At 46.9% G+C, this 24,938-nt stretch overlaps 1 protein-coding gene across 1 annotated transcript in view; it reads right to left on the bottom strand.

Annotated features, from left to right (window-relative positions):
- Positions 1-24,938, bottom strand: part of LOC142075099 (E3 ubiquitin-protein ligase RNF38-like) — a 342,549-nt gene that overhangs the window by 62,032 nt on the left and 255,579 nt on the right. The window contains exon 3 of the mRNA XM_075136117.1: positions 7,425-7,618. Coding sequence (XP_074992218.1) covers positions 7,425-7,618 — 194 coding nt within the window. The remainder of the gene's footprint in view (positions 1-7,424; positions 7,619-24,938) is intronic.

The following is a 24,938-nucleotide window of genomic DNA, read 5'->3' as shown; positions in this document are numbered from 1 at the left end:
AGTGATAGAGTGAACCATGCCATCGAACTCTGCTAAGTCGCGCTTTTATAATTTTCTATTAAAATCACTTTCTGCTAATACCGTCAACAGTGATTCTTTGAGCGGCCTCTAAACCACTCATGAGCTGATTCGTCGACTGGAGAGCCAAGGAGTGATCAGCAAGACTCGCTCACCCTTTAACAGTCCCATATGGCCAGTGCGAAAGTCTAATGGAGAGTGGAGACTAACAGTAGACTATCGTGGCCTGAACGAAGTCACGCCGCCACTGAGTGCTGACGTGCCGGACATGCTAGAACTCCAATATGAACTGGAGTCAAAGGCAGCCAAGTGGTACGCCACAAATGATATCGCTAATGCATTCTTCTCAATCTCTTTGGCGGCAGAGTGCAGGCCACAGTTTGCTTTCACTTGGGGGGGCGTCCAGTACACCTGGAACCGACTGCCCCAGGGGTGGAAACACAGCCCTACCGTTTGCCATGGACTGATCCACACCGCACTGGAACAGGGTGAGGCTCCAGAACACCTGCAATACATTGATGACATCATTGTATGGGGCAACACAGCAGAAGAAGTTTTTGAGAAAGGGGAGAGAATAATTCAAATCCTTCTGAAGGCCGGTTTTGCCCTAAAACAAAGTAAGGTCAAGGGACCTGCACAGGAGATCCAGTTTTTAGGAATAAAATGGCAAGATGGACGTCGTCAGATCCCAACGGATGTGATCAACAAAATAACAGCCATGTCCCCACCAACTAGCAAAAAGGAAACACAAGCCTTCTTAGGCGTTGTGGGCTTTTGGAGAATGCATATTCCAGATTACAGCCTGATTGTAAGCCCTCTCTACCACGTGACCAGGAAGAAGAACGAATTCAAATGGGGCCCTGAGCAACAACAAGCCTTTGAACAAATTAAACGGGAGATAGTTCATGCAGTAGCCCTTGGGCCAGTCCGGGCAGGACAAGATGTGAAGAATGTGCTCTACACCGCAGCCGGGGAGAATGGCCCTACCTGGAGCTTCTGGCAGAAAGCACCAGGGGAGACTCGAGATCGACCCCTGGGGTTTTGGAGTTGGGGATACAGAGGATCCGAGGCCCGCTGTACTCCAACTGAGAAGGAGATATTGGCAGCATATGAAGGGAATCGAGCTGCTTCGGAAGTGGTTGGTACTGAAGCACAGCTCCTCCTGGCACCCCGACTGCCGGTGCTGGGCTGGATGTTCAAAGGGAGGGTCCCCTCTACACATCATGCAACCGATGCTACGTGGAGTAAGTGGGTCGCACTGATCAAACAACGGGCCCAAATAGGAAACCCCAGTCGCCCAGGAATCTTGGAAGTGATCACGAACTGGCCAGAAGGCAAAGATTTTGGAATATCCCCAGAGGAGGAGGTGACGCGTGCTGAAGATGCCCCACCATATAATAAACTACCAGAAAATGAGAAGCAATATGCCCTGTTCACTGATGGGTCCTGTCGCCTTGTGGGAAAGCATCGGAGGTGGAAAGCTGCTGTATGGAGTCCCATACGCCAAGTTGCAGAAACTGCTGAAGGAGAAGGTGAATCGAGTCTGTTTGCAGAGGTGAAAGCCATCCAGCTGGCCTTGGACATTGCTGAACAAGAAAAATGGCCAGTACCTTATCTCTATACTGACTCATGGATGGTGGCAAATGCCCTGTGGGGATGGTTGCAGCAGTGGAAGCAGAACAACTGGCAGCGCAGAGGTCAACCCATCTGGGCTGCCGCATTGTGGCAAGATATTGCTGCCCGAGTAGAGAACCTGGTTGTAAAAGTACGTCACGTGGATGCTCACGTACCCAAGAGTCAGGCCACTGAAGAACATCAAAACAACCAGCAGGTGGACCAGGCTGCTAAGATTGAAGTGGCTCAGGTGGATCTGGACTGGCAACATAAGGGTGAATTATTTATAGCTTGGTGGGCCCATGACACCTCAGGCCATCAAGGAAGAGATGCAACATATAGATGGGCTCGTGATCGAGGGGTGGACTTAACCATGGACGCTATTGCACAGGTTATCCATGAATGTGAAACATGCGCTGCAATCAAGCAAGCAAAGCAAGTAAAGCCTCTCTGGTATGGAGGACAATGGTTGAAATATAAATATGGGGAGGCCTGGCAGATTGATTATATCACACTTCCACAAACCGGTGTGTACCTCAAGGGGATTTGATTTTGGGTGAAAATAGCCAATGAACTGAATTTTATGATGTTAATTGTTATATGATATTGTATATCATCACTTCTATGGTTGCTATCAACAATATTGCAGTAAAAATCACCCAGATTAATGGGTGATTGAGTGAACTCTGATGAAACCGAGCAAAGTGCAACAATGATAGAACCAGACGAGCGCAGCGATAATGGAACCAGAACTGGCTTCAGGATGCAACAATCGAACACCACACACCACCTCTCCTGCCCTGAAAGACTGTTATGACAGATGGAGCCCAAAGTCATGGACTAAATGAACTCAATGGACATTTTAGAGGGATGGCCCATAGACTAAGGGAATGATATCTCTGTGTGTGTGTATATATATATATATGTATAAAGACAAGAAAGGTGATGGTGATGAATTGGAATGTATTGGAAAATGTGAGACCTAGGCATGACGTAGATGGTATAGAATAAGGGGTGGATACTGTCCTGGTTTCGGCTGGGATAGAGTTAAATTTCTTCCTAGTGCTGTGTTTTGGGTTTAGTATGAGGAGAATGTTGATAACACACTGATGTTTTCAGTTGTTGCTAAGTAACCTGCTAGTCAAGGACATTCAGCTTCCGTGCTCTGCCAAGAACATGAGAGACTGGGAGGGAGCATAGCCGGGACAGCTAGCCCAGCTGGCCAACGGGGTATTCCATACCATGTGACGTCATGCTCAGTATATGAATGGTAGGCGTGTTCCAGGAAGTAGCGATCGCTACTTGGTCATCGGTCAGCGTGGTTGGTGAGCAATTGCATTGTGCATCACTCATTTTGTATATTCTATCATCATCATCATCATCATCATCATCATTATTTTTATTATTATTTTTATTGTTGTTGTTATTATTATTATTATTATTATTATTATTATTATTATTTTCCCTTCCTTTTCTGTTCTATTAAACTGTGTTTATCTCAACCCACGAGTTTTTCTCACTCTTACCCTTCTGATTCTCTCCCCATCCCACTGGGGGTCGGGGGAGTGAGCGAGTGGCTGTGTGGTGTTTGCCTGCCTGCTTGGTTAAACCACGACAACCCCCATGAGAAATAAGAAAGAAGAACTAGTGACAACCAATGTGGAGAAGGCTGAGATACTCAACATTTTTTGTGCCTTAGTTTTCAATGGTAATCTCTCTTTCTACATCACTCAAGTCCCTGAACCTCAGGGCAGGGACGGGGGAATGAAGTCCCTCCCCTCAGAAGGGAAGATCAGGTTTGAGACCACCTGAGGAACCTGAACATACACAAGTCCATTGGACCTGACAAGATGCATCCTAGGGTCCTGAGGAAATTGCCGAGCCACTCTCCACCATATTTCAAAAGTTATGGCAGTCAGGTGAAGTCCCCAGGGACTGGAAAAAGGGAAATGTCATGCCCATTTTTAAAAAGGGTAAAAAGGAGAACGCTGGGAACTACAGGCCAGTCAGCCTCACCTCCGTGCCTGGTAAGATCATGGAACAGATCCTCCTGGAATACATGTCGAAACATGTGGAAGACAGGGAGGTGATGCGAGACAGCCAACATGGCTTCACCAAGGGCAAGTCATGATTGACTAATCTAGTGGCCTTCTACGATGGAGTGACTGCGTCAGTGGACAAGGGAAGAGCCATGGATGTCATCTACCTGGACTTCTGTAAGGCCTTTGATACGGTCCCCCACAACATCCTTCTCTCTAAACTGGAGAGAGATGGGTTTGATGGATGGACTGTTAGATGGATAAGGGACTGGCTGGATGGCTGCGTCCAAAGAGTTATAGTCAGTGGCCCAATGTCCAAGTGGAAACCAGTAATGAGTGGTGTCCCTCAAGGGTCCGTATTGGGACCAGTACTGTTTAATATCTTCATCAACGACATAGACAGTGGGATCAAGTGCACCCTCAGCAAGTTTGCGGGCGACACCAAGCTGAGTGGTGCGGTTGACACACCTGAGGGACGGGATGCCATCCAGAGGGACCTGGACAAGCTCAAGAAGTAGGCCCGTGTGAACCTCGTGAGGTTCAACAAGGCCAAGTGCAAGGTCCTGCACCTGGGTTGAAGCAATCCCAATATCAGTACAGGCTGGGGGATGAATGCATTGAGAGCAGCCCTGCCGAGAAGGACTTGGGCATACTGGTGGATGAAAAACTAGACATGAGCCAGCAATTTGTGCTTGCAGCCCAGAAAACCGACTGTATCCTGGGGTGCATCAAAATAAGCGTGGCCAGCAGGTCGAGGGAGGTGATTCTCCCCCTCTACTCCTCTCTCATGGGACCCCCCCCGGACTCCTGTGTCCAGTTCTGGGGCCCCGAGTACAAAAAAGACATGGACCTGTTGGAGTAGGTCCAGAGGAGGGCCATGAAAATGATTAGAGGGCTGGAAGACCTTCCCTATGAAGAAAGACTGAGAGAGTTGGGGTTATTCAGCCTGGAGAAGAGAAGGCTCCAGGGAGACCTGATTGTGGTCTTTCGATATATAAAGGGGGTTTATAAGACAGACAGAGAGACTTTTTACCAGAGCCTGTAGTGACAGGACAAGGGGCAATGGTTTTAATCTGAAAGAGGGTAGGTTTAGTTTGGATATAAGGAAGAAATTTTCTTACGATGAGGATGGTGAGACACTGGATCACGTTGCCCAGAGAAGTTGTGGATGCCCCATCATTGGAAGTGTTCAAGGTCAAGTTGGACAGGGCTTTTGAGCAACCTGATTTAGTGGATGATGTCCCTGCCCATGGCAGGGGGGTTGGACTAGATGATCTTTGAAGGTCCTTTTCAACTGAAACCATTCTATGATTCTATGACTCACAACAATCTTAAAGAATCAAGATCTGATCCATTAGGGCTTATCAGCTCTGGTTTAGCATCAGTGCTATAAAACTTAATCAGATTCCTGCAGAACATGTACACAGATGTGTATAAACTGTACTCCCCCAATGATCCTATTCTGGGAAGGTAGATTAGCTCAGGCACACACCAGTAAGAGACGATAATGGAAGGATGCAAGGAAATGTGTGCAGACTGGTCAGATGACAAGCAAAAATGTGAAACGCATCATATTCTGAACAGCCCAGTTCAAAGCATTTCTAAATAAAAACGTCTTGTGGACTAGACTTATGAGTCACCACTGCACAGAACTGTATAAAGGGCATGCAGTAGTTATTCTGAAATGAGAATTTCTTTCTTAGGTCTGACAGCTGTACCAACACCCATACCATGTTCATGCTTTGGACTGAAAGCTTCCAGATTTGTGGACTTGAAGAAGAAACAAAACCCAGCATGTTTAAGTCTATTCCTTCTAACGCTATGTTATCATGGTTGACAAATTTTATCTATGGAGTCAGAAGAGAAGCAATTATGTTTTTTCAACCTCACCTAACATTTTACAGTCATGAAAATGCACAGATACTTCTATTTTAGTAGAAATCAAGCTATAGTGTTTCTGCGATGTAAACAGGTCAGTGAGCTTTAAACTTTTATTAGATGACTTGGACACATTGCAGAGCGGGGGGGGAAGGGAATTGAAAGCTTTTGCTTTGGATAACTAAATAGAAGAGTAAAGGTCATCTTTATTTTTAAGTTTTCCTATACACTCTTATCCAGACATCAGTTCAACATAGACATCTAAATCTCTACTCTTCCATGACTAAGGAAGCTTATACCAAAAGCTCTGCCTCAGAGAGTCTTATGAGCTACACACTAAAAAACAGAAGAAAAATGTAATCTTTATAATATGCAAACCAACCACCTCAGCAACCACATGATGCTATGGTATCCTCCAGTCAGGTCCTCCTCACCTTTGCTGTTTGCAAGACAAGGACTGAGTTGCGAGTGCAATGAACATACATGACACTACATATGGAACTTATTGCTTTTAATAGCACCCTGACAAAAAATATGGTTTTATTCCTGTATTGGGTTTACATGGCAAGGTTTTGGTAGCAGGGGGGCTGCAAAGGTGGCTTCTGTGAGAAGATGCCAGAAGCTACCCCCATATCGGACAGAGCCAGTTCTAGCCAGCTCCAAGGCTGACCAAAGGTGAGCCAATCAGCAACGTTGGCAGCACCTCTCTGATAACATATTTAAGAAAGGGTAAAATATGCTGCGGAACAGCAGCTGGAAGAGATGAGTGAAAAAATGTGAGAGAAACAACCCTGCAGACACCAAGGTCAGTGAAGAAGGATGGGGAGGAGGTGCTCCAGACGCCGGAGCAAAGATTCCCCTGCAGCCCGTGGCGAAGACCATGGCGAAGCAGGTTGTCCCCCTGCAGCCCATGGAGGTTCACGGTGGAGCAGATATCTACCTTGCAGCCTGTGGAGGACCCCACGCCACAGCAGGTGGATTTGCCCTGAAGGAAGCTGCAGCCCATGGAGAGCCCACACAGGAGCAGTCTCCTGGCAGGACCTGTGACCCTGTGGAGAGGACCCATGCTGGAGCAGTTCTTGCAGAACTGCAGCCCGTGGAAAGGACCCACGTTGGAGAAGTTCGTGAAGGACTGTTTCCCATGGGAGGGACCCCATGCTGGAGCAGGGGAAGAGCATGAGGAGGAAGGAGTGACAGACACAAACCGTTATGAACTGACCACAACCCCCATTCCCCATCCCCCTGTGCCACTCAGGGGGAGGAGGTAGAAGAGTCGGGAGTGAAGTTGAGCCTGGGAAGAAGGGAGAGGTGGGACGAGGGTATTTTCAGATTTGTTCTTATTTCTCATCATCCTACTCTGTTTAACTGGCAACAAATTAAATTAATCTCTGCAAGTTGAGTTTGTTTTGCCTGTGATGGTAATTGCTGAGTGATCTCCTGTCCTTATCTTGACCCACGAGCCTTTTGTCGTATTTTTCTCCCCCTGTCCTATTGAGGAGGTGGAGTGATAGATTGGCTTGGTGGGCACCTGGCAGCTAGCCAAGGTCAACCCACCACAATTCCCCCCTTCAGATTTTTTTAAACCAGTACAGAATGAGAGAAAGAAGCCAGCTCATAACAAAAAATGATAATAAGCATTCTCTTCTCCAATTTCTCTCTACTCTTACAAATTATTGGAAGATGCAAGAACTTAAATTACATTCAATACAGGGTTTTCTGTTGCACTTATTATAATTTAGTAAAAAAAAAGTCAAAAGAAGCATTAGAATATTTATTATATAATGAACAATGTTCAGTGTTGCCTGAAATAGGCTTCCCCTGAGTTGACAATAGAGACAATAAGAAACTGGTCCCTAACCTAAATAGCTTACTTACCTCCTCCTACTTCGTGCAGGTGTGCTGCAGCGTTCCCTGGAGAAGTGATGTTGGTTGGACCGAGCCAAAGGAGGCTGCCTATTTGATGCCATCTCCCACGGTCGCATTGGCGGTGATGCAGTTGGTGATGCCACTGTACAGTCAAAGACTGAATGAGAAAGGCGTTGTCTCTTGGGACTAGAACTATCTTCACTCTGTGCCAATGTAGACAAAAAAACCTCAGCTGAGTGATTTGTTTTCCATATTGAAACTCCAATATTATTTACTTCAGTTAGCATTAGAGAGGGAGACTTAACAGACTAGATCAAAACACCATAAAGTTAAACAACTATAATTAGTTGTAGAACCTACTGCCTTCATAATGCAAACACTAAATTGCCCACCTGAACATTTTTACTGAAGCATAGTATAAAGCATTACATAAAGGCCTCTGTAAGGCCTTTGACACGGTCCCCCACAACATCCTTCTCTCTAAACTGGAGAGATATGAATTTAATGGGTGGATTGTCCGGTGGATGAGGAATTGGCTGGATGGTCGCATCCAGAGGGTAGTGGTCAACGGCTCAATGTCCAGATGGAGATCGGTGACGAGTGGTGTCCCGCAGGGGTCCGTATTGGGACCAGTACTGTTTAATATCTTCATCAACGACATAGACAGTGGGATCGAGTGTACCCTCAGCAAGTTTGCAGACAACACCAAGCTGAGTGATGCATTTGACACGCCTGAGGGACGGGATGCCATCCAGAGGGACCTGGACAAGCTCGAGAAGTGGGCCCATGTGAACCTCATGAGGTTCAACAAGGCCAAGTGCAAGGTCCTGCACCTGGGTCAGGGCAACCCCTGGTATCAATACAGGCTGGGGGATGAAGGGATTGAGAGCAGCCCTGCTGAGAAGGACTTGGGGGTACTGGTGGATGAAAAGCTGGACATGAGCCAGCAATGTGCGCTCGCAGCCCAGAAGACCGACCATATCCTGGGCTGCATCAAAAGAAGCATGGCCAGCAGGTCGAGGGAGGTGATTCTGCCCCTCTACTCTGCTCTGGTGAGACCCCACCTGGAGTACTGTGTTCAGCTCTGGAGTCCTCGGTACAAGAAAGACATGGACCTGTTGGAGTAGGTCCAGAGGAGGGCCACGAAAATGATCAGGGGGATGGAATGCCTCTCCTATGAAGAAAGGCTGAGAGAGTTGGGGTTGTTCAGCCTGGAGAAGAGGCAGCTTCGGGGAGACCTTATTGCAGCCTATCAGTACTTCAAGGGGGCTTCTAAGAAAGATGGGGACAGACTTTTTAGCAGGGCCTGTTGCGACAGGACAAGGGGGAATGGTTTTAAACTAAAAGAGGGTAGATTTAGACTAGCTATAAGGAAGAAATTTTTTACCATGAGGGTGGTGAGACACTGGAACAGGTTGCCCAGAGAGGTGGTAGATGCCCCATCCCTGGGAACATTCAAGGTCAGGTTGGACGGGGCTCTGAGCAACCTGATCTAGCTGAAGATGTCCCTGCCCATGGCAGGGGGGTTGGACTAGATGACATTTAAAGGTCCTTTCCAATCCAAATTATTCTATGATTGTATGATTCTATATTTTAGCAACATCAAGATATTTTAAATACTAATGCTAAGGCAACCACAGAAGTTATATCGGAAAAAGGAGTAAATTTTTACTTCAGGAGAAAGAGGTAGGTCCTATTTTGTTATAATATTCAACACAGGCACTACCCCCCACCCCCCCACCCCAATACAGATTTAGAATATAAACACATAAATGAGTGATCCAAAGACCTTTTTGGAAAAGATAAGCACAGATTTCATACCAATGGGATCCATATTTGCAGTAAATAGATGCCATATAGAGCTCTAGTTCAGCATATGCACTCCATTCCTACCAGGTGCATGCTTACATAGCTGAAAAAACATTTTAAAATGTCTGGAGTACAAATCAACTGTGCTATCCCAGCACAGAGGTGCCTCATCTTTTAACTTGTTAGTGCAGTAATAGTAATTAACAGGTAAAGTCAATGTGATCAAAAACAACCACCATGAAAACCTTGGTTTAAGTTTGTGTATTTTACTGAAGTTCTACTGGGACTAGGTAGCTCCTAGAGTTGTCAGTGTTAGTGATATGAAAACCATTCACCTCCAAGTTTATATTTGGTCCTGAACAGAAATAGTTACCTCTCCTTTTCACTGCTTGTCCCTGCTTAAAATGGTTAGCTAGACCTCTCTTCTTCCTCACCATAATAATTTCAGTTAAGAGATATGATGTGATGAGTTTAAGAAACCAAATATTTGCAGTCATTTGCAGATGACCAATACAGAGAAAACTGAGCTTCTCTACAATAACTGTCTTCCTGAACTGCCCCCTCTAACCCTGTTAGAAGCCTTTTGTTTCACATACATTTAAAGACTATCATGTTTTAAAGCCTCTCTACACTTATTCATTCTTCACAATTTTCCTCAGTCTACCAAATATGCTTTTTCTTCCTATTTTCTTGGCCCTCTTATGTTTTTTAGCTTTAAAGACGTTTGATTTCCACTTTCTGAAAACTATTGCTTGAGTAGAATATTTCACAGAATGATAGAACAGCCAAGGTTGGAAGGGACCTCGAAAGAATATCTGGTCCAACCTTTTGTGGGAAAGGGAGCCTAGATGACATTATCTAGCACCCTGTCCAATCACATCTTGAAAACCTCCAGTGATGAGGGCTCTACCACATCCCTGGGGGGGTTGTTTCAGTGAATGATTGTTCTCACTGTATGTCCTAGTTTCGGCTGGGATAGGGTTAAATTTCTTCCTAGTGCTGTGTTTTGGATTTAGTATGAGGAGAATGTTGATAACACACTGATGTTTTCAGTTGTTGCTAAGTACCCTCCTAGTCCAAGGACAGCTCCCATGCCTACTGACTGAGCTAGGTACACAAGATGGGAGGGAACATAATCAGGACAGCCAGCCCAGCTGGCTAATGGGGTATTCCATACCATGCTCAGTATATGAAGGGTAGGCGTGATCCAGGAAGTACCGATCGCTACTTGGTTATCGGTCAGCGCGGGTGGTGAGCAATTGCGTTGTGCATCACTCATTTTGTATATTCTATCATCATTATTATTATTATTTTCCCTCTTCTGTTCTATTAAACTGTCTTTATCTCAGCCCACGAGTTTCTCTCACTCCTACCCTTCCGATTCTTTCCCCGTCCCACTGGGGGGGCGGGGGGAGTGAGTGAGCGGCTGCGTGGTATTTGGCTGCCTGCCAGATTAAACCACGACAGTCCTTTTTGGCGCCCAACGTGGGGCACGAAGGGTTGAGATAACGATAGATCTGACCAAAGTGTGTTAAGGCAAAATTGTTATAAGCATCCATTATATTGATTGGTCACAATGTTGATGTATTGGCTGTCAAAGTTGTGGGGCTGGCTCTCAATGTTGGGTCATGTAATACCTTACTTGCAGTATGAGTTCCCTTTTGTGCTATTTATCATTATTCGGAACTGGGCCAAGATTATCATTTTGCTGCTGTTTTATGAGGTGATAAAATCATTGGTCGTAAGTCTAATCTGGTATCTGGACTCGGCACTGCCGTCGTTTCTGTACCTCGGGAACCACCTCTTAGAAACTATTGGTAATTGCAATTTTCTCCTCGGAGAATGAATTTAAGGGGGAGACAGGATGGGACACTCTCTCCCACTTGTTCATCTTCCCTTCCATATCGTCAGAAACTCCTTTTTCTTTTATCCTCTTCACTAAGATGTCCACAATATTCCCTGAGAAATTTGAATATCCTTGGGATGTTCAAACAAGCATGTTCATATTGCTACTATGTCTCCTGAATGTGGTTCAGGCCTTGTTTAGGGTTAAACAACTATTCAGGAATACTGTCCAGAGATCAACCCTCAGGAACAAGAAAAGAGGGAGGGCAAGCGGCGGTGCCTCATCGGGGCGGGCGGAGCGGCGAGTCTCGGGGGCGGCTACAGACACGGTGGCTACTCAAAACCCCACGACAGGCACTGCGGCTACTCCAACCCCCATGACAACCCCTGTGGCTACTCAAACCCCGGCAACAGTCACCGTAGCTTCTCCAACCCCTGCGACAGGCACTGCAGCCACTCAAGCTCCGGCAACAGGCACTACAATTACTCCAACCCCCATGACAAGCACTGCAGCTACCCAAACCCCAGCAACAGGCACTACAGCTGAATCAGAGGACCAACCCTTGCTGGTATCTGTTGCCCCTGTACAGAAGAGGAAATCTTGGAAGCGGAGGTCAGGTTGTTTAGAAAGGCATGATGGAAGAGCAGGGACATCACGAGGAGAGGAGGAGGAAGAGGAAGAACTCATAAACGAGACGGAAACCACCCGATCCGTATCCCTGAGTGAGCTGCGAGATATGCAGAAAGATTTCAGCCGTTGTCCAGGCGAGCATATTGTTACCTGGCTGCTCCGATGCTGGGATAATGGGGCCAGTAGCCTGGAATTAGAGGGGAAGGAAGCCAAACAGCTGGGATCCCTTGCCAGGGAAGGGGGCATTGACAAAGCAATTGGAAGAGGGATACAGGTCCTCAGCCTCTGGAGGCGACTGCTGTCAGGCGTGAAGGAAAGGTATCCCTTCAAGGAAGATGTTATATATCGCCCAAGCAAATGGACCACTACGGAGAGAGGTATCCAGTACCTGAGAGAACTAGGCGTGCTGGAGGTAGTTTATAGTGACCTGGACGATGACCAAACACCCAAAGATCCAGATGAAGTCCAGTGCACGCGACCCATGTGGCGGAAATTAGTACGGAGCGCACCAGCATCGTATGCCAGTTCGTTGGCAGTACTGTGCTGGAAAGAGGAAGAAGCACCAAGGGTAGATGAGTTGGTTAGCAATCTCTGGGAATATGAAGAAACTGTCTCCTCCTGCCTTGTCTCAGTAGTGGAGAAACTGTCCCGGGAGGCCCAGCAACTCAAAGAGGATAGGTCCTATTCTCCACCTGTATGGACCAGTATCTCAGCCATTAAGGGTCAGCGTTCTTCTGCTCAAGAGAGATGATATAGAAAGTACACACCATGGGGCACCCTGTGGTTTTACCTGCGTGACCACGGAGAGGACATGAGGCAGTGGGATGGAAAACCTACCTCGACCCTAGAGGCACGTGTACGTGAGTTGCAAGGAAAAAAAATCACACAAGGGGGTTCTCCCAGGAAAAATGCTGCTCCAGTTGTCAGGAAAAACCTGTCTCACGACGGTCCAGTTTCCAGTGAACAGTTCCCCAGACAGAGTAGAAGGGCTGATCTTACTTGGGATTGTAACGAAGGAATTCTTGACTCACGTTTGCAAGAAGTGGGAAACAGATATTATGACCAGGACTAGAGGGGCCCTGCCTCCGGCCAGGTGGAGGAAAGGGACAACCGGGTTTACTGGACTGTGTGGATTCGATGGCCTGGCACATCAGAGCCACAGGAGTATAAGGCTCTCGTAGACACTGGTGCACAGTGCACCCTGATGCCATCAAGCTATAAAGGGGCAAAACCCATCTGTATTTCTGGAGTGACAGGGGGATCCCAAGAGTTAACTGTATTGGAGGCTGAAGTGAGCCTGACTGGAATGAGTGGCAGAAGCACCCCATTGTGACTGGCCCAGAGGCTCCATGCATCCTTGGCATAGACTACCTCAGGAGAGGGTATTTCAAGGACCCAAAAGGGTACCAGTGGGCTTTTGGTATGGCTGCCTTGGAGATGGAGGAAATTAAACAGCTGTCCACCTTGCCTGGTCTCTCAGAGGACTCTTCTGTTGTGGCGTTGCTGAGGGTTGAAGAACAAGAGGTACCAATCACTACCACAACAGTGCACCGGCGACAATATCGCACCAACCGAGACTCCCTCATCCCCATCCATGAGCTGATTCGTCGACTGGAGAGCCAAGGGGTGATCAGCAAGACTCGCTCACCCTTTAACAGTCCCATATGGCCAGTGCGAAAGTCCAATGGAGAGTGGAGACTAACAGTAGACTACCGTGGCCTGAACGAAGTCACGCCGCCACTGAGTGCTGCCGTGCCGGACATGCTAGAACTCCAATACGAACTGGAGTCAAAGGCAGCCAAGTGGTACGCCACAAATGATATCGCTAATGCGTTCTTCTCAATCCCTTTGGTGGCAGAGTGCAGGCCACAGTTTGCTTTCACTTGGAGGGGCGTCCAGTACACCTGGAACCGACTGCCCCAGGGGTGGAAACACAGCCCTACCATTTGCCATGGACTAATCCACACCGCACTGGAACAGGGTGAGGCTCCGGAACATCTGCAATACATTGATGACATCATTGTATGGGGCAACACAGCAGAAGAAGTTTTTGAGAAAGGGAAGAAAATAATTCAAATCCTTCTGAAGGCTGGTTTTGCCAAGGGACCTGCACAGGAGATCCAGTTTTTAGGAATAAAATGGCAAGATGGACATCGTCAGATCCCAATGGATGTGATCAACAAAATAACAGCCATGTCCCCACCCACTAGCAAAAAGGAAACACAAGCTTTCTTAGGTGTTGTGGGCTTTTGGAGAATGCATATTCCAGATTACAGCCTGATTGTAAGCCCCCTCTATCAAGTGACTCGGAAGAAGAATGACTTCAAATGGGGCCCTGAGCAACAACAAGCCTTTGAACAAATTAAACAGGAGATAGTTCATGCAGTAGCCCTTGGGCCAGTCCAGGCAGGACAAGATGTAAGAATGTGCTCTACACCGCAGCCGGGGAGAATGGCCCTACCTGGAGCCTCTGGCAGAAAGCACCAGGGGAGACTCGAGGTCGACCCCTGGGGTTTTGGTGTTGGGGATACAGAGGATCCGAGGCCCGCTGTACTCCAACTGAGAAGGAGATATTGGCAGCATATGAAGGGATTAGAGCTGCTTCGGAAGTGGTTGGTACTGAAGCACAGCTCCTCCTGGCACCCCGACTGCCGGTGCTGGGCTGGATGTTCAAAGGGAGGGTCCCCTCTACACATCATGCAACAGATGCTACGTGGAGTAAGTGGGTCGCACTGATCACACAACGGGCCCGAACAGGAAATCCCAGTCGCCCAGGAATCTTGGAAGTGATCACGAACTGGCCAGAAGGCAAAGATTTTGGAATATCCCCAGAGGAGGAGGTGACGCGTGCTGAAGAAGCCCCACTGTATAACAAACTACCAGAAAATGAGAAGCAATATGCCCTGTTCACTGATGGGTCCTGTCGCCTTGTGGGAAAGCATCGGAGGTGGAAGGCTGCTGTATGGAGTCCCATACGCCAAGTTGCAGAAACTGCTGAAGGAGAAGGTGAATCGAGTCTGTTTGTAGAGGTGAAAGCCATCCAGCTGGCCTTGGACATTGCTGAACGAGAAAAATGGCCAGTACTTTATCTCTATACTGACTCATGGATGGTGGCAAATGCCCTGTGGGCTGTGGTTGCAGCAGTGGAAGCAGAACAACTGGCAGCGCAGAGGTAAACCCATCTGGGCTGCCGCGTTGTGGCAAGATATTGCTGCCCGAGTAGAGAATCTGGTTGTAAAAGTACGTCATGTAGGTGCTCACGTACCCAAGAGTCGGGCCACTGAAGAACACCAAAACAACCAGCAGGTGGACCAGGCTGCTAAGATTGAAGTGGCTCAGGTGGATCTGGACTGGCAACATAAGGGTGAATTATTTATAGCTCGGTGGGCCCATGACTCCTCAGGCCATCAAGGAAGAGATGCAACATATAGATGAGCTCATGATCGAGGGGTGGACTTAACCATGGACGCTATTGCACAGGTTATCCATGAATGTGAAACATGCGCTGCAATCAAGCAAGCCAAGCGAGTAAAGCCTCTTTGGTATGGAGGACGATGGTTGAAATACAAATATGGGGAGGCCTGGCAGATTGGTTATATCACACTCCCACAAACCCACCAAGGCAAGCACTATGTGCTCACCATGGTGGAAGCAACCACCGGCTGGCTAGAAACATACCCTGTGCCCCATGCCACTGCCCGGAACACCATCCTGGGCCTTGAAAATCAAGTCCTGTGGCGACATGGCACCCCAGAAAGAATTGAGTCAGACAACGGGACTCATTTCCGAAACACCCTCATAGACACCTGGGCCAAAGAGCATGGCACTGAGTGGGTCTATCACATCCCCTACCATGCACCAGCCTCTGGGATAATCGAACGATACAATGGACTGCTAAAGACTACGCTGAGAGCAATGGGTGGTGGGACATTCAAGCATTGGGACACACATTTAGCAAAAGCCACCTGGTTAGTCAACACTAGGGGATCTGTTAATCGAGCTGGCCCTGCCCAATCAAGACTTTTACGTACTGTAGATGGAGATAAAGTCCCTGTCGTGCACATAAGAACTATGCTGGGGAAGACAGTCTGGGTTACTCCTGCCTCTGGCAAGGGAAAACCCATCCGAGGGATTGCTTTTGCTCAAGGACCTGGGTGCACTTGGTGGGTGATGCGAAAGGATGGGGAGGTCCGGTGTGTACCTCAAGGGGATTTGATTTTGGGTGAAAATAGCCAATGAACTGAATTTTATGATGTTAATTGTTATATGATATTGTATATCATTATTTCTATGGTTGCTATCAATGGTATAGCAGTGAAAATCACCCAGATTAATGAAGAATGAACTAACTCCGATGAAACCGAGCAAAGTGCAACGATGATAGAACTGGACGAGCGCAGCAGTACCGGAAAGAGAACTGGCTTCAGGACGCAAGAGCCCAACACCACACACCATCTCTCCCGCCCTGAAAGACTGTTATGACAGATGGAGCCCAAAGTCGTGGACTAAATGAACTCAATGGACATTTTAAAGGGATAGTCCATAGACTAAGGGAATGATATCTGTGTGTGCATATATATATATATGTATATATAAAAAGAAAGATAGTGGTGATTAATTGAAATGTATCGAAAAATGTGAGACCTAAGCATAACGTAAATGGTATGGAATAAGGGGTGGATACTGTCCTAGTTTTGGCTGGGATAGGGTTAAATTTCTTCCTAGTGCTGTGTTTTGGATTTAGTATGAGGAGAATGTTGATAACACACTGATGTTTTCAGTTGTTGCTAAGTGCCCTCCTAGTCCAAGGACAGCTCCCGTGCCTACTGACTGAGCTAGGTACACAAGATGGGAGGGAACATAATCAGGACAGCCAGCCCAGCTGGCTAATGGGGTATTCCATACCATGTGACGTCATGCTCAGTATATGAAGGGTAGGCGTGATCCAGGAAGTAGCGATTGCTACTTGGTTATCGGTCAGCGCGGGTGGTGAGCAATTGCATTGTGCATCACTCATTTTGTATATTCTATCATTATTTATTATTATTATTTTCCCTTTTCTGTTCTATTAAACTGTCTTTATCTCAACCCATGAGTTTTTCTCACTCCTACCCTTCCGATTCTCTCCCCGTCCCACTGGGGGGGCGGGGGGAGTGAGTGAGCAGCTGCGTGGTATTTGGCTGCCTGCCAGATTAAACCACGACACTGTAAAAAATGTCTTTCCTAAATCGAGATGAAACCTCTCCCAGTACAACTTCAACCCGTTGTCCCTTGTCTTCTCCATGTGGCTCCTTGTGAAGAGAGAGCCTCCGTCCTCTTTGTAGCCGCCCTTTAAGAACTAGAATACTGTGATGAGGTCCCTCCTGAGCCTTCTCTTCTCCACAGAGAAAAGACCCAACTCCTTCAGTCTTTCCTCATAGGGCAGTTTCTCTAGCCCTTTAATCGTCTTCGTGGCTCTCCTTTGGACCTACTCCAGTCTCTCCATGTCTTTCTTATATTGTGAGAACCAGAACTGGACATAGTACTCCAGGTGCGGCCTGACAAGCGCTGAGTGGGATGATCACATATCTATCTTGGCTAATAATGCCCCTGCGGATGCAGCCCAGGATCCGATTTTCCTTTGTTGCTGCAGCAGCACACTGCTGACTCATGTTCAGATTCTTGACCACCAAGTCCCTTTCATCAAGGCTGCTCCCTAGCCACAAAATCATAGAATCATAGAATCATAGAATGGTTTGGATTGGAAGGGACCTTTAAAGGTCATCTAGTCCAACACCCCCTGCCATGGGCAGGGACATCTTCAACTAGATCAGGTTGCTCAGAGCCCCGTCCAACCTGACCTTGAATGTTCCCAGGGATGGGGCATCTGCCGCCTCTCTGGGCAACCTGTTCCAGTGTCTCACCACCCTCATGGTAAAAAATTTCTTCCTTATAGCTAGTCTAAATCTACCCTCTTTTAGTTTAAAACCATTCCCCCTTGTCCTGTCGCAACAGGCCCTGCTAAAAAGTCTGTCCCCATCTTTCTTAGAAGCCCCCTTTAAGTACTGATAGGCTGCAGTAAGGTCTCCCCGAAGCTTTCTGTTGTGGTTTAGCCCAGCAGGCAGCCAAATACCACATAGATGCTCGTTCACTACCCCCCCGCAGTGATATGGGGGAGAGAATCAAAAAAAAAAAAAAGTAAAATTCGTGGATTGAGATAAAGACAGTTTAATAGAACAGAAAAGGAAGGGAAAATAATAATAATAATAATAATAATAATAATAATAATAGTAATAATAATAATGATAGAATATATAAAACGAGTGATGCACAATGCAATTGCTCACCACCTGCCGACCGTTGCCCAGCCCATCCCCAAAACAGCGATCCCTACTTCCTGGACCACGTCTCTTATTTATATACTAAGCATGACATCATATGGTATGGAATACCCCGTTGGTCAGTTGAGATAGCTGTCCTGGCTATGCTCCCTCCCAGCCTCTTGTGCACCCAGCAGAACATGGGAAGCTGAAAAGTCCTTGACTAGCAGGGTACTTAGCAACAACTAAAAACGTCAGTGTGTTATCAACATTCTTCTCATACTAAGTCCAAAACACAGCACTAGGAAGAAATTTAACTCTATCCCAGCCAAAACCAGGACACCTTCTCTTCTCCAGGCTGAATAACCCCAACTCTCTCAGCCTTTCTTCATAGGAGAGGCGTTCCATCCCCCTGATCATTTTCGTGGCCCTCCTCTGGACCCGTGCCAACAGGTCCATGTCTGTCTTGTGCTGAGGGCTCCAGAGCTGGACACAGTACTCCAGGTGGGGTCTCACCAGAGCGGAGTAGAGGGGCAGAATCACCTCCCTCGACCTGCTGGCCATGCTTCTTTTGATGCAGCCCAGGATACGGTTGGCCTTCTGGGCTGCGAGCGCACATTGTCGGCTCATGTCCAGTTTTTCATCCACCAGTACCCCCAAGTCCTTCTCAGCAGGGCTGCTCTCAATCCCTTCATCCCCCAGCCTGTATTGATACTGGGGGTTGCCCCGACCCAGGTGCAGGACCTTGCACTTGGCCTTGTTGAACCTCATGAGGTTCACATGGGCCCACTTCTCAAGCTTGTCCAGGTCCCTTTGGATGGCGTCCCGTCCCTCAGGCGTGTCAACTGCACCACTCAGCTTGGTGTCGTCTGCAAACTTGCTGAGGGTGCACTCGATCCCACTGTCTATGTCGTTGATGAAGATATTAAACAGTACTGGTCCCAATACAGACCCCTGCGGGACACCACTCATCACGGATCTCCATCTGGACATTGAGCCATTGACCACTACCCTCTGGATGCGACCGTCCAGCCAATTCCTTATCCACCGAACAGTCCATCCATCAAATCCATCTCTCTCCAGTTTAGAGAGAAGGATGTTGTGGGGAACCGTGTCAAAGGCCTTACAGAAGTCCAGATAGACGACATCAGTAGCCCTTCCCATGTCCACTGATGTAGTCACTCCATCATAGAAGGTCACTAGGTTGGTCAGGCAGGACTTGCCCTTGGTGAAGCCATGCTGGATGTCTCGAATCACCTCCCTGTCCTCCATGTGCCTTAGCACAGCTTCCAGGAGGATCTGCTCCATGATCTTCCCAGGCACAGAGGTGAGGCTGACTGGCCTGTAGTTCCCCGGGTCTTCCTTTTTTCCTTTTTTAAAAATGGGGGTTATGTTTTCCCTTTTCCAGTCAGCGGGAACTTCACCGGACTGCCACGACTTCTCAAATACGATGGATAGTGGCCTAGCAACTTCATCCGCCAGTTCCCTCAGGACCCGCAGATGGATCTCATCGGGTCCCATGGACTTGTGCACCTTCAGGTTCCTTAGATGGTCTCGAACCTGATCTTCTCCTACAGTGGGCGGCTCTTCATTCTCCCAGTCCCTGCCTTTGCCTTCTGTGGCTTGGGTGGTGAGGCTTGAGCACTTGCCGGTGAAGACCGAGGCAAAAAAATCATTGAGTACCTCTGCCTTCTCCATATCCCGGGTAACCAGGTCTCCCGTTTCATTCCGGAGAGGGCCCACATTTTCCCTGGTCTTCCTTTTATCCCTGACGTACCTATAGAAGCTTTTCTTGTTGCCCTTGACGTCCCTGGCCAGATTTAATTCTATCAGGGCTTTAGCTTTCCTAACCTGATCCCTGACTGCTCAGACAAAAAAGATCCTAGGCTGTACCGGGCTCTTTGGTTATGTTGTCCCAGGTACAGGACCTTGCACTTGTCTTTGCTAAACTTCACACTGTTCTTGCTAATCCACTCTTCCAGCCTGTCCAGGTCTCTCTGTAAGCTGTCTCTCCCTTCTGACATGTCCACCTCACCACCCAGTTTAGTGTCATCAGCAAACTTGGTGAGGGTGCTTTCAGTTCCATCGTCCAGATCATTTATGAAGATGTTGAACAGCATGAGGCCCAGTATCGATCCCTGGGGGACCTCACTTGTGACAAGCTGACAGCCTGAGTAAAAACCATTGATAACCACCCTCTGAGTGCAGCCTGTTAGCCAATTTCCTACCCATCTCACAGACCACTCATCCAGTCTGTATCTTGCCAGTTTGTCCAGGAGAAGGCTGTGGGAAACAGGGTCAAATGCTTTGCTGAAGTCCAAGTAAACAACATCCACTGCTCTGCTCTCCTCATGTCGACAGAATAAGTTATTTTGTTGTAGAAGGTGATGAGTTTAGTCTGGCATGATTTGCCTTTGGTGGCAAAGGCTGGCTGGCTTTTCCCAATCACCTGCTTCATGTGGATTGTAATAGTTTCTAGGAGGACTTGTTTCATTACTTTCCCAGGGATTGAAGTAAGACTAATGGGCCTGTAGTTTCCTGGGTCCTCTTTTGGGCCCTTCTTGTAGATGGGTGTGGCATTTGCCCTCTTCCAGTCATCAGGGACATCCCCTGATCTCCACAACTTTTCAGTGATTATAGACAGAAGCCCTATTTCTCTTGCTGCTTGATAGGTAATTTGTTTTCTTGCTTTCTTTTCAGCTCACACCTGTATAAGCAGACTCTTTTTCTAATCCTTAAGCTGTAGCAACATTTGAGAAGAAAAAAGTATTTTCCCCTCTTGACTTTACAGTCTTTCTGACTACATTTCACCTCTTTTCAGACCCATATTTTAAAGTTACATGCCACAAGCTGGAGGTTTTTCCCTACTAAACCCTTACTCAACCAGTTACCATTACTAACCTTAGTAATGATTAGGGAGGAGAAAAAGGTGAAATATCAAAAGAAAAGAATCATGCAATACCTGGGGGAATGCCAAATTTTACTATCTTGTTTGTTTTTCACAGAATGGTTGAGGTTGGAAGGGACCTCTGGAAGTCATCTAGTCCAACCCCCCTGCTCAAGCAGGGCCACCTAGAACCAGTTGCCCAGGACCATGTCCAGACAGTTTTTTAATATCTCCAAGGAGGGAGACTCCACAACCTCTCTGGGCAACCAGAGTGCTCAGTCACCCTCACAGTAAAGAAGTGTTTCCTCATGTTCAGATGGAACCTTCTGTGTTTCACTTTGTGCCCACTGCCTCTGGTCTTGTCACTGGGCAACACTGAAGAGAACCTGTCTCCATCTTCTTTGCAGCCTCCCTTCAGATATTTATATAAATTAATAATGAGATCCCCCCTGAGCCTTGTCTTCTCTAGGCTGAACAGTCCCAGCTCTCTCAGCCCTTCCTCATAGGAGAGATGCTCCAGTCCCATAATCGTCTTAATAGCCCTTCGCTGGACTCTCTCCAGTATGTCCATGACTCTTTTGTACTGGGGAGCCCAGAACTGGACACAGGACTCCAGGTGTGGCCTCACCAGTGCTGAATAAAGGGGAAGGATCACCTTCCTCAACCTGCTGGCAACACTCCTCCTCATGTAGCCCAGGTTAGTATTGGCCGCCTTTGCAGCAAGGGCGCACTGTTGGCTCATGTTCAACTTGGTGTCCACCAGGATCCCCAGGTCCTTTTCTGCCAAGCTGCTTTCCATCTGGGTGGCTCCCAGCATATATTGGTGCCTGGGATTGTTCCTCCCCAGGTGCAGGATTTTGCACTTCTTGTTGAACTGCATGAGGTTCCTGTCAGCCCATTTCTCCAGCCTGTCCAGGTCCCTCTCGATGGCAGCACGACCCTCTGGCATATCAGCTACTCCTCCCACTTTTGTGTCATCAGCAAACTTGCAGAGGGTATACTCTGCCCCAGCATCCAGATCATTAATTAAGATGTTGAACAGGATTGGACCTAGTTTTGATCCCTGTTTTAGCATTGTTTCCTTAAAATGAAGCTGGTGTGAAAACAATTATCCAGTCTGGTAAACTCATACGGTCTGATCTAATAGTTGACCCTGCTTTGAGCAAGAGGTTGGACTAGAGAACTCCCCAGATCCCTTCCAACCTGAATTATCCTATGATTCTATGATGCATGTATTTGCTCATCCTCCAATCACTTTTGAATTCCTTCATAAACTGAAATTCAACATGAAAGAACAAAGGAGAAGTCAGAGACTGGTCTATTCTTAGAGTTCCATGAAACCACATGCCCAGGTAATGGGCAGTTCTCCAAGAAGGGCTCCCACTTCCATAAGATCAGCCTCCTTAAACAGCAGTAAACCCCACCTGGAGAAGTGCCCCAGCCATGAGAAAAAGTTTAAATCAGAATATGCATCTTGTTACATGCTAGAGAATCTTGCCAAAGACAAATTACTAGGAAACTAGACTTCATTACTTCTGCCACTTAGAGTTGTTTATTTAAATTTATATTATTGTTGCAACAAAATGAATTATGAATGTAGGACAAAAAAGATTTGTGGCCTGCCTCAGAACACTCAGGCTAGGGAGAAGTAACCTTTTACACCAAGTTGACTGGAGACAAGACAAAAATATACGCAAGAAAGGTAGATAAGGCATGGGAAAATGGCATGCTGTGGGCTCTGGAATGCAAAAAGGAAGAACTGAATGTAGGAAGGAGACAGAGGGTTCAGTGAAGTTGGAAGACCAGCAAAATAAAGCAAAGGGATAAAATATTCACCACTCCACCTATACCTTTGTCGTGGTTTAACCCCAGCTGGCAACTAAGCACCACACAGCCGCTCAATCACTCCCACCCCTGGTGGGATGCGGGGAGAAACAGAAGGGTAAAAGCGAGAAAGAAATTCATGGGTGGAGATAAAGACAGTTTAATAATTAAAGAGAAATAATAATTAAAAATAAAGTTGTAAGGAAAAGAGAGAAAAATAACAAAGAGAGAGGAAAATAAAACCCTAGAAAGACAAGTGATGCAAAAGAAAACAATTGCTCACCACCAACCCACCGATGCCCAGCCAGTCCCCGAGCTGCGGCCCCCCCCATCAACCTCCCCCCCAGTTTTATTGCTGAGCATGATGTCATGTGGTATGGAATATCCCTTTGGCCAGTTGGGGTCAGCTGTCCCAACTGTGTCCCCTCCCAACATTTTGTGCACCTCCAACCTACTCACTGTTGGGGCAAGTCTGAGGAGCAGAAAAGGCCTTGACTCTGTGCAAGCACTGTTCAGCAATAACTAAAACATCAGTGTGTTATCAACACTATTTTCAGCACAAATCAAAAACATAGCCCTGTACCAGCTACTATGAAGAAATTTAACTCTATCCCAGCCAAAACCAGTACAATCTTGTACCTTCCTTTCGATAGACATCTCCTGTTGCCACTATCATAATTTAGTGCCCAAGAAATGTGGCAGAGGTAAAATGAATGGGCTTTCTACAGGGCAGGAGGTGTTAATCTTGGGGAAATGGTTATTTTATTTTTTGTATTTGGAGTACACCACTTCAAAAACGGCAGAAATGCAAATTGCTATGTGGTTAGCCTTCATCACCATTCAAAATTACTAATTATTATCAAGTTTTGAATAGCCATGCTATACTATCAACATTCTAATTTCTTTGCCATTAGAAAGAAAATAAAGAAGTTTTCTTAACTACATATAATTATGTTTTTAAATTATATTTATATTATATTTGTATTATTATATTATAATTTTTTTTTCCCACTGAAAATGAAGAAGTGGGAGCTGAGCTTCAGGTTATTTTATAAGTTGTCATAAAACCACCCTAAAAAACATGGTGGCTCTCTTTGGTTTCAACTAAAAATAAATTAATAAATAAATTCCTATGTGATCATTACAGAAAGGTTATAAGAGCATTCTGGGAAACTGTAATAGGTGAACATGGCAAGGTTTTGGTAGCGGGAGGGGGCTGCAGGGGTGTCCTCTGTGAGAAGAGGTCGGGGCTGCCCCCATGCCAGACACAGATGGTTCTGGCTGTCTCCAAAATGGACCCACTGCTGGCTGAAGCTGAGCCAATCAGCGAAGCTGGTGGCATCTCTGTGAAAACATATTTAAAGGGCAAAACCATCAGACAGGCAGAGGAGGAGAGAAAACAGAGCAAGAAATAGCAGTGCTAACACCAAGGTCAGAGAAGGAGGAGGGGGAGGAGGTGCTCCAGGTGCCGGAACAGATATTCCCCCACAGCCCATGGAAGAGACCAGCAGAGCAAATATTCACACTGCAGCCTGTGGAGGAGCCCATGCCAAAATAGTTGGATATTTCCTGAAGGAATTCAGGCCTGTGCTGCTGGAGCAAGTTTTTTCCTGAAGGACTGCAGCCCATGGAAGGATCCACACTGGAGCAGAAGAAAAGTGTGAGGAGGAAGGATCAGCAGAGACGAACTGTTATGTACTTATCGTAACCCCCCCACCCCCCAGTGCTGCTCAGCAGGGGGAGGCAAGGTGGTGTTTTAATTTTTTTTGGTCTTTGCTTCTCACTATCCGAATCTATTTTAATTGGCAATAAATTAATTTTCCCCAAGTCAAATCCATTTTGCTGGTGATGGTAATCATTAAGTGATCTCCCTGTCTTTATCACAACCCACTAGCTTTTTCATCTTATTTTCTCCCCCCTTTCCTGTTGAGGAAGTGGAGTGAGAGCACAGCTGGGTGGGTGTCTGGCTGCGGGCCAAGGTTAACCCACCACAGAAACTAACAAGGCATTACTGACAGAAATATATTTTAGGTATTTTAAGATTTTTTTTTTTTTAATGTGTCAGATTCAACTAACCTTTGGAAGAACTAGCTATACCTGTTACAGGAAAGTATATCGTGCCGGATCCAACAGCCTGAGCGGCAAGGTTGCTGCAGCTCCATGCACCAAGTACAACCAGTAGCGAGGCTGAAAATTTACTCCCAGTAGGCACGCCCACACACACACAG

Source organism: Calonectris borealis, chromosome W (assembly GCF_964195595.1).
Source record: "Calonectris borealis chromosome W, bCalBor7.hap1.2, whole genome shotgun sequence".
In the NCBI taxonomy this organism is placed as follows: Eukaryota; Metazoa; Chordata; class Aves; order Procellariiformes; family Procellariidae; genus Calonectris; species Calonectris borealis.
The sequence above is the reverse complement of the archived record's forward strand: the minus strand, read 5'-3'. Positions and strand labels throughout refer to the sequence as shown.